Source organism: Limulus polyphemus, unplaced genomic scaffold, assembly GCF_000517525.1.
Source record: "Limulus polyphemus unplaced genomic scaffold, Limulus_polyphemus-2.1.2 Scaffold4834, whole genome shotgun sequence".
In the NCBI taxonomy this organism is placed as follows: Eukaryota; Metazoa; Arthropoda; class Merostomata; order Xiphosura; family Limulidae; genus Limulus; species Limulus polyphemus.
In genome coordinates this window covers 30,650-41,971 of record NW_013670444.1, presented here as the reverse complement: position 1 = coordinate 41,971, position 11,322 = coordinate 30,650, and the positions used below count along the sequence as shown (strand labels likewise).

The window sequence follows — 11,322 nt, the reverse complement described above, 5'->3', positions numbered from 1 at the left end:
ATCTAGCAGACTTATTTTTCCTACTGTGGTATTTTTTCTTCCTACCATCATCCAGATGTACATTCCCAGTTGGTTTGGTGTTGGCTGGAGATGGCCCAGTCATGATTAGGATCGTATTGATGGTGTGATGCCCTTCTAACTGCGGACCCGATATACAATTTCAGATACCACCAGGTTTTCATTGAAGCACTCTGTCATGTCATGACCATATATATACATATATTGCAGTTTTCCCCTCAGGCTGAGCCATTCCTTCTACCTACCATCCTCTGTATGCAGTTCCTGGGAGGTCAGGTGTTGGAAATGGTTCAGCTGTGTAAGTCCTCACACATGTTCTAACCGGTATCCCTCCTCTTACCATGGACTGGATGAAAAATACCTATTGATGACAGGTTTTGGACTGGAGATGCACCCCAGGTTTGCTGTCCCTCTTCCTACTGTCTGCTGGATGTTGGTTCCCAGCAAATCTGGTGTTGGCTGTAGCTGGATGTATCACTTGTATTCCCACTTGTATACAGTCAGGTATTCTCTTTCCATGGACTGTAAGAACCATACCCAATTATGCCAGGTCTTGGACCAGAGATGTCATCCCACTGGGGACTGGGGCTTTCCACTTTCTTCCATCTAGTGGATATTAGTTCATGGTAGATCGGGTGTTGGTTGGGTTGGAAATGCATACAATTGAAGATGGATTTTGGTATGGAAGCTCATCTTACCCACCAATTTCCATTTTGAGGTGAAAAAGTAGATGGTCCTATGCATACTGCAGAACTGATGTACAATTCCAGATACTGCCTGGTATTGGATGAGGTCAATCTACCACTACAGTCTATTACACCCTAGCCACTCAACACTCAGGATTCCCATTAATCAATAATACGTATTTTGCATTCCTTCATGTTTTTTCACCTTTTATGTTCAGGACACGGTTCTTAAAAGAATGAGGAGTATACCTGGATCAGAAGTGATGTGGTCTCCTGCTGAGGTGTGATATTTTCTTTTTTTGGTTTCACACCTCATGTTCTCTCTCTGGGCACTTCCTAAAGGTGGATCATTTTTTTCACCGACTCTCCACGAGTTCAATGTGGGATTCTAGCTATTTTGTAAGTGGAGGTAAGATATTGTGTTAGGAAGTTAGCATTCTTCCTAAAATGAAATTTTTTTTCTAATAGATACTTACCTCCTTACTTCTGGTGGTATGTGATGTAGGTCTTCTGACCAATCTCGAAGTGACTAACAAGTGTAAATGTGGAGGGTGCTGGTTACGATAGGAGGTGTGTCATGCTGTTATTGATGGAGAGCTGCTGCATAATCATTTACATGTGGATATGCAGAAGCTGGAGGTGGAAGGCTACTGGCGAGCACTGAAAATTTGCACCAATAGATAGCAGTACTAACTGAGAAAAGCTATTTTGTGAGAGGAGGTAAGTATCTAATGGAAATACATGATTTTGTATTATCATTTTTGATTAAATCAAAGGTGTTTTGCTTAATTGATTAGTATCATGACTCACAAAAAAATCAACTAATCAGAGTTATTTCTGATTATTCCTACTATCCAAATCTCATCTGAGAATCAATTGCTTGAATATAATCTATTAATGAGCCTGACTATTAATTAGTTATCAAATTCCTGTAATAAACCTCCTCTAATCAACAGAACTTATTAATTATGCCTCTATTAGTAACATTAATCTAAATAATAAAAAAGTAAAGGCACAAGTTTGTTGCCTGATGATGCTAAATAAACCTAGAGAAACATGTTTTCTCAAAAAAGAACATATTAAAATATATTTACATGTTTATCAACCAAAAAAAGGTTTTATTTAGTTTGACAGGTTCTTCCTATAATTTATTATGAGTAATTCTTATGTGGTTTATAAAAACTTAGTCTTTTTACAAACACTGTTGTAAAATAATTGTACATAAGACTTCCAGTAATTAGTGTAGTATTAGTATTCTTCATGTTATTTAATACAAAAAGCATAGTTTGGTTTTTATTCACAATTCACATGTTTACTGTTTTTCCTCCTTTTTTTCTAGGTGTCTAATACTTGCAAAAACACTTAGGCTGAGTTCTGTGTTAAAGAAACAGATTTAATTTTCCAGGTGAATCTTAGATCAAAACAACTGAGTTGACTGTCTGAAATAGCAATTAGTTCGATACAAATTATAACTTGCAAGTTAGTTTTACAAATAAATATCGGGTGGAACTACTCACAAGGCACAAGTATGTGAATGAATAGCTGAACTCTACAGATATTTTAGTTCTTCAGCAACGCCTGACTTGTTTTTTAAAAACACTTGAATTTCCTGTGATCAGCTGAGTGCAACATTGTTAATCTGTCACAGATGGGCAGCCTTCCATGTGCTTTGAATAGAAGAAAGTTGTACTGGTAGAAAACTGTGCATATGTGTAATACATGTACATCATGGTCTAATTTCCTGATTGTGGGAGATGAACTTGCCTTTTAGTCCATAGGTCTTCTAGTCCAACCATGACATCCACAGTTGTAAGCAATGGATCCACCCATTTACATGGACCAGACGTTGCAAATGTCACAATGACACCAGCCACAGTGGAGAAGGAAAATATATGTAAATGGGTCTTATATGATGAGATTGGAAACTCAAGGTAAGTTGTATAAAAATGTACAAGAAGGGCTAAAATCATGATTGCAATGTATGTTGTACTCAGTTTAATGTGTTGACACAGATTTGTAAAATAGGGTTGATTATAAACTAAACTTCATGCTTAAAGTGATAAGTAAAATGTTATTCTTGGTATACATCTGATGAAATTAGGTTTCCTGTTTTTTATAATAATTTTATACGTGGGATTTACTTTTTAATCAGTTGTTGGAATATGTACTGTAAACCATGTATTTGGTATTGAATATCTGTTTAATATGTAATACACATGTACATATGTACTAGATTATGCATTATAAACAGTGCATGTACTTCACTACTTTCACCTGAACATAACGCCATGTATTAAATGTTTCCTGTGAACATGTAAATTGGCATACAAAACCATTATTAACTATCTTTAAAACTGTTATATATTGTCTACCTTGAGATTTAAAAATAAAAGATTTTTGATATGTATTTTTAAGTTCTGTTTTATTGATAGACAATCTGTTTTTATATTTGATTGAATTTGAAACACACACTTAACCTGGTTTAAACTATCAGAAATATACAGATATTGTTTCAAGGATAACTCTTCAATACAAAGAAGCAACTGTTAAACCTATGAAACAGACACGAGCCCTGCAAATTTATATGCAATATACTTAGAATCTCACAGTCATAACTTAACGAACAGATACTTGTTAATATATATATATATATAAATAAACTCAAGTCATTATTACAACCTACATATATGTAGCCTAAGTAAGTTAATGTGTATAAGTGTAAGGAATGAATATTATCATTAATAATTCAGATGATTTGTACTTGAAGTACAAAATCAGTAGAAAACCTAGACACAAAATTTCAAACTATTTAGATTTTTGAAATGTTTGTGCTTGAAGATTGAATCTAAACTTATGTTTGTTAAATTGCTAAACTAATCTGTGCGTATAATTTATGATGAGAAGAAAGAAGGAAGTTCACTTTACCAGTGTGGTTTTTACCAGAGTTTTATAAAATCACATGGCTTGTAGTGGAAACAATTACAGTTGTTTACTATAGTGCAGTGTCATTAACCTCACTTTGTGGGCAAGTTAACCGAATGACTGAAGATGTATGTTTTTTATTTAATTTTTTTATATTATTTATTTACAGGACAATATACTGAACTTACTGTTTAGGTACAAAAAAATATTGATTCATTACAAAAACTGTAAATGTGGTAGTGAAAAAAAAATTCAACCACTAATTTTTTCATTATGCATACATATTCATACATAAATTTTACCCCGAAATTGTCCTTGTACTGTTTACTGAACACAACCATTTCAATGGTCTTCCAATGTTGTAGTGTCATTATTGTTATATGCTGAAATTCAAAATTCTTAAAGTATCACTGCTATTAAGTACAAAATTTGATAAGGCAAGCTTACTGTATTCATGTACCAACTCAGCATTTCATTGTTACTATGAGAATGTTACAAGTGTATATAGTATATATATAAAAAAAGAAGTGGCAATGAAAAATATCATACATGTACCTGGTATTGGAAATGGCAGATCTGCATGAAGTAGTGTCCACAAAAGGTGGGGCTAGTTCATTAGGGAATGTACTCTATTAAAAGCAAGGGTGTGGAGCCAGTATTCACTGTACTATACACACTAAGAGTCTTATAAAGTAGCTCAAATGTAATTGATTTTGTTAGTGGAATTTTCATTAAAGTTGATGTTGTATGTTACAGAAATGTCAAGTTTTATATTTTACATTAAGTCTAGTACACAAGAGTTGAAGTTAGTTTTTTTAAATACACACTGATGTATAACATGAGCTATTGTTTCTGCCTTTTGTGCCCATATTTACATTGTACATTTGTGGAAGTAACTCATTTCATGCTTTTTATTCTAACAGTGCTTAGTTCTCTATGCATTACCACATTCCTGCTCATTTAATTGTAACAAATCATTTCTGCATAACTTGCTAGAGTTTTGTTACTTCAAACTAAACCTGTATTTCTACTTATGGTTTAACTGTATAGTGAAATGAATTATAGAAAAATCAAAATACATCATATTTTGTTTTATGCCAATGAACTACTTATAATTCATGTATAAAAAATTCAAATTATTAACTAGTATTGTATTTCAATAATTGGTTTATACTGTTAGTAGTAGCAACTAATGTTCTTTGTTTAGCACAGCATGACTCATTTGGCCTGAATCATTAGATGATTCATGAGTTTGACTCTGTCTTTTGTTGTCTGTAATCATGAAGATCACAATATTTTAAAAGAAAATAGTGTATTGTATCATAAAGTAATCAGTAATAATGTAAACCAAGTTTTTGATTAAACTTTTTTTGTAATTTTCAAAGAAGATAAAAATAACTTAGAACTAACTGTAAATTTATTGATTGTCCAATGGTTTAACATACAAAAATGTATTCAGAAAGAAGTCTTACAGGTTTTGATTCTTTTATGCATTGGTATACTTGTATACATGTACCTGAATTTTTTGTAAGCTAAGCAAGATCATGCCAAATTGTTTTTCGGAAAAATACAATTAAACTTCCATATAATTTTCATATTGTTAATATTTTGTGTATTTACACAAAACAGAAGTGTATAATAAGAATTTTTTCCCCATTTTTTATAGTGGAGATGTTGGTTGTAATATAAATAAAATGAAAATTATATGCATAGTGTACCTTGTATCTCTCAGAGACTTAAATTGTAACATATCACACTAGGTTACATTGTTCAATAATACCAGTTTTTCCTATGTTCTCATATGTTTAAGGAAAACTACCCTATAACATCTTTATAGTGCTAGAATTTTGTATTTGTCTTTATATACATGTACATTTAATTCTAAAAAGTGAAGTGTGAAATAAAATAATGTGTAATAATGTCAATCACACTATATCTTCCGTTTCCAATGCCAATGAGGCCTTTCTCCCAATAGCAGGGCTCATTGTGGTAGCTAGGATAGGGCAGACATAGTAGTGGTCTCGGAGCTATTTATATCATCAGTTGAATGAAAAACAACTGTGATAATGTAAGGTTAATTCAAGTAAAAATAATAATAAACAATTATTGTTCGTAAAGTAAATAATACTTGTGTTATTAAACCTTAATATAATTTTTATTTGTAAATGACAAATAAAATAATAATAATTACACTTAAATTACTTAATCTAGTTTATACCATTACAGTGATTTAAGCGTAATTATGATCAACTTTATTGTGGTAATTTATATGCTAGAATTATAGTAAGGTTTAATAACACAAATATTTATTTATGTTTACTTGAATTAACATTACTATCATTTAGAGAAGTTCACTATAACAGGTTTATAAAGCTGGAATATTGCAGCTGATTTCTTCATATACATTATATATTTACACAAAAACATGGTATAAGTACCATTTACATTCTATCAAAGAGAGAATGAATTTTTTTCTTTCAGAGTCCGAATTTGGGATTTGAGCATACTTATCCCCAATGTTTTGTTCCTGTTGTTTCTTGCATTCCGATTCAACCGAGCTAGGATGAAGTTGAGAGCTACAAGCAGTCCAATATTTTATGCTTTTTATGTCTTAGTAAGCATTTTCTATTGTACTTTCAGGATCATTCTAATTTGGCTAATGTATATATTTGCTTATCCTAAGATTGTGGCAACCAGATATCAAACACTGTCAAGATTAGTAGCCTATTTGATCACCAAAGTCTAATTAGCAAATAATAACTTTTTTAATAATAAACAGATACTAATTACTAGTAATTGTCATTTTAATTGCTACTGGCTAGCTAATGAGTTCTTGTACTGACTACTGGAGCATGTAAGAAGAACAAAAACTTCACAAAAGATGGAAGAACTGTATCTTCTGTCAATAAAAGATGGGAAGTTGGTGAGTATACTATGAACCAATAAATATAAGTTCAATGAAATGATCAACGTAGTATGTTACCCTAACCCAAGGGGAGGATTAGTGCATGCTTACAGGTTTTCACACACTGTTCTAAATGCAGAAAACTTGCAAGAATATTTGGGTAATTTACTTAAAAATACATAAATAAAGGTACATTATTTTCTATGCTATAAAGGAGTACTATATAGAGATTTCCAATTTCTACACTTCTCACCTCCTTAGCTTTAAAAGGCTGAATGAAGTATCTAGCATAGTTGCAACCATTACAAATCATCTTCTTTGCCTCTATGCCATGATAGGTGTGTGTGTATGTATCTATATATATCACTTAGCAGTTTCTACAAACAAATAGAATAAATGAAACTTAAGTAAATAACTATAAGATTAAACCTTGTGACCTATTATTGAGTTTATGGCCAGAGATATTGCATTCTAATCTTTATAAGAAAGAATGTAAGAAAAGTATATTTATTTAGCTATACTTACTCATAACCAGCTTGATTTTATTTTTGATCTAAATAGTTAGCTTCTTGTGATTGGTGGTTAATGTTATTACCATTATGTTTTATACAAAAACTAAGAGAGAACAAAATTTAATTAACTTAGAAGTTAAAAATAACATCAATAAAATTGAACATGATACAAAATCATAGGGTAAGAACTCAAAATAAAGTTGTGCCCGGCATGGCCAGGTGGTTAGGGTGCTTGACTCGCAATCTGAGGTCGCAGATTTGAATCCCCATCCCACCAAACCTGCTTGCCCTTTCAGCTGTGGGGGCATCATAATGTGACAGTCAATCCCACTATTCATTGGTAAAAGAGTAGCCCAAGAGTTTGCGGTGGGTGGTGATGACTAGCTGCCTCTAGTCTTTCACTGCTAAATTAGGGACAGTTAGCATAGATAGCCCTTGTGTGAAATTCAAAACAAAACAAACCAAAAAAAAAGTAAAAACTAGGGCAAATAGAACATAAAATAATTAGAATAAAACACAGAATTAAACAATTATTTACACAGTTAAACAGAAAAAACAGTAGAAATTCATTTATAAGCAATAAAAACAACTGAAAGCTAGAATAATTAAATCAAATGGGCTATTTGTTAAATAAATTCTCAATATTCACTTTTTGTCACTTGATGCCCCTGCACTCTGAATTGCTAATTTTAGATTTTCTTTCTAGCCTTATATAATTTTCTGAGTGTCCAACTAATGAGAAACTCGTACTACAGATATTGAAAAGCCAGAATATAAATTTAGAAATTCCAATCTTTTTGCTTTTTTTTTTTTGTAGATGAAAAAAAAAAAGTACAAACCCACATATGGCCCTCTCATATCATTCTATCTTTCAAAAAATTAAAAATGATTCACACTGACATTGCTATTGGATTATTTATAACCAATTGAAAGAGCAGCCTCTTCTTTACAAGATTTCTTGTACTGTTATTTCATTTTAGCACCCATAAGTAGATATTTAGCCTCAGTTTAATTTCTTACAACTGTGATGTTTGCTTTGAACAGTTAATAGTTTTTAACCTATCTATAGCTGAGTTATAGTAGTAGTTCTGGGACATTGTATTTTAGTGCCTGATATATTTATGTGTTCTAAAATTCATATTTAAAAGAAACATTAAAGATTTTGTGGAGAATCAAAACAGTATGAAAAACTAGTGTAAAGTAAGTATGCTGTTATGTACAAATTACTGAAATAGATTTTAATTCTAATGTGAGTCCAAAATTTCTTGTTTTTTATGTATATTTATTATTATATATTTTTCAAAAACATAACCAAAATGTAAAAATTAGAAAGCTATTAGGTTGGATAACAAAAAAAAGTAAATTAAACAGTCTTATAAGACCAGCTAAAAGTAACTGCATCACATGATTGTAACATGATCACATTTTTATACTAAGTTCACCTAGGTCTGACGTGGCTTCGTTGTTAGGGTGCTCGATACACCTGTGGGTTGTAAGTTCGAATCCCCATCACTGAACATGCTCACCCTTTTAGCCATGGGGGCAATATAATGTGATAGTCAGTCCCACTATTTGTCGGTAAGAGTAGCACAAGAGTTGGCATTGGGCCGAGTTGACTAGCTGAATTCCCTCTAGTTTATCACTGCTAAATTATGGATGGCTAGTGCAAATAGCTTTGAGTAAAATTCAAACCAATCTAAACTAAGTTCACCCTCCATGGTGAATTTCCTGTCATATAAGATCTAAAGAACATTGTTAAGTGATAAAATTAATAGCAAGTAGATATGTGAAAATGTTAGAGAGAGATCATTTCCATGAATCATTGTAATTGTATGCTGCAACCTGCAGCCATTCTGGAAATAAAAATATAATGATTTTAATTTGTATTTTTAGTTTTTTGTCCCTCTGTACATTGATTTTGCTACAGTTATGGTAGAGAAAATAAAATATAAAGTTTTACAAAAAAACCTTTGATTTTCTAGGGCTATGCAAGTTAAATATTAAAACTGTAAGATGAAAAAAGTATTTTTATTATTATTATCATGAAAATCACCTTTCACTTACTGACTCAGTAAAGTTTTCATAAATTCACAGACAAATCTTTAGTATAAGTACTTTATTTAAAAAAAATCTGCTTTGTTGTATATAACAGACTTGTAATTTTTACTAAAAGCATGCCACTTTTAATGATGACATACTTAGTACATTTAGAGTTATAATAAACATCACTATGTATAGTTTCACAATAACAGGGTCAATCCAATGGATGTACACCATTGACAAAGGGATAACAATGACCTTTTTCTGAAATAACATTGAGAGAAAAATTGATAATACCCACAAAGGTTAGAAATATTAAATTTTATAAATAAAATTAGTTTTTAAATCAAAACCACTAAAAACAATTGGTTCACTATGGTTTTCTTTCATTCACAACTAGCCAATAATTGTGATTATAAAGACAAAGAAAAAATATTCTTTTACCACAGTGAAAAAAAAAGTTTACAGAAGGTTGAGTACATTATATTAAAACCATTTTGGAGCATTGCAATGTTGATGCAGTCCATGTCACCATCCAGTCATGCTCTGTCAAAAGACTTTGTGTTGACAGTAGCCCTACAACATAGTTTCCATCGCAAAAAGTAGTAAGGCTGTCATGTCCAAAGCACAATACTCCTCTTTGATTGGTTATCATAATCCATCTATTGTATGTGGATGATACTGGTGGCTGGTTGCTCAGAAGTCCATAGGCATTGTGTCCAATGACTTTACCAGTATGTTGATATATACTAGTTTCATTCTCCAGCTCTTAGTAGTATATGGCAGTTGAACAGATATGTCGTGGATGCAAATTATCTACAGATGACTAATTTTGATTTTCCAGATAGAGATCCTTCTTGATTATGTTGTATATTGTTACTTGGGGAATGTGAATGGCTTTTACCATTGACCTTTGTAACAGGTAATTCTTACCTGTTACAAGACTCAACAATTTGCTTACAATGTCTGGTATATGAGTTGTTGCAGTTTTTTTTCTGGATGATCCTGGTACCTCAAGTTGATCCATATTCCTTTGTTTTTCCAATGCCATTAAGAAAAATGGATATCCCAATTTTGAAAAATGTATAGATCTGTACACATCTTTATGATATGAGTGTATAAATATTTTGCATCAAAAATGGCTGTGTAACATATCTTTACCAAAAGCAGTCAATTTTTGATTGTATCACAACTACATCTTTACAATGCTTAATGTTATGTAGGTAGCCATTCCACCTGACTTTTCATCAGCTGTGTTTGTCATGTAAATTGCTGAGTTGAATATTTAAAATAATTTTAATATAATGTACTCAACCTTCTGTACGAGGTCTAGATACAGCATGCATCAGTACTATGCTCCATGGTTTATCATGCTTCACCTTGCTACACAGCAAATAGCATCCAAGCTGTGTGTAAGCATTTCATTTACTCTTCCAAAACCACATCTTAGATCATTCATGGTGTTCTTCCACAAGCCAGATTGTTACTGTTCATCATCATTGCTGCTGCAATGACTTTGATAACTGCCCAGGATTTGTACACTTGGGGAACAGACATAATCTTATCAGTGGGCCAGGTAGTCTATGAGCATTTCTCTTCTGCTGACTCAAAGAGTGTTGTACAACAAAACTGTATTCTTAAAACATTGTTGTGTAATGTGCAATCATAACTTCCAATTTTTTTAAACTTACAAGTGTAAGAAAACCATTTTAATGACACATATTCCACTTAAATAGTGAACATCCTCACATACTAGTGATGGTAGTAATGTTTGACAAATAGTACAAGTGGAAGTATTTCCTTCATTTTCAGTACAGTATCAGTACTTAGGATGTTTTTAGTGTATGACTTGCATTCACACTTACATACTGTACCTGTAACCAAACTCCTCCTATTCCACAATTACTGGTTTCATTATTCAGTATGAATGGCTTATCCTCTTTTAATGTTTTATGCTCTTAAGCACTTTCATCCAAACAAAGAGTATATCAGCCTTAGTAGTTGATATAGTGTGATGAAGCTTTCTTCAAGAAGCTGGTTACAAATCATTTGTAAAACAATGAAAAACTGTGATTCTTGTTTTGAGTTAAGCTGGTGCTTGTTCTTCTTGACCTTTGCAGTGTTCATAAGACCACTAGATATACTTTTCCTGCCTTGTGTATGTGACTTAGAGATATCTCTGAGGCACATTAGCACACCACTTTCAAGGCTGCATCTTTGATATGCTGAAATACTGTTC

The 11,322-nt window shown here is 32.1% G+C and overlaps 1 protein-coding gene across 1 annotated transcript in view; it reads left to right on the top strand.

The window, feature by feature from the left end:
- Positions 1–11,322, top strand: part of LOC106471753 (transmembrane protein adipocyte-associated 1 homolog) — a 55,571-nt gene that overhangs the window by 15,131 nt on the left and 29,118 nt on the right. The window contains exons 2-3 of the mRNA XM_013932376.2: positions 2,044–2,635; positions 6,108–6,240. Of these exons, the coding sequence (XP_013787830.1) occupies positions 2,499–2,635; positions 6,108–6,240 (270 nt within the window). The 5' untranslated portion in view covers positions 2,044–2,498. The remainder of the gene's footprint in view (positions 1–2,043; positions 2,636–6,107; positions 6,241–11,322) is intronic.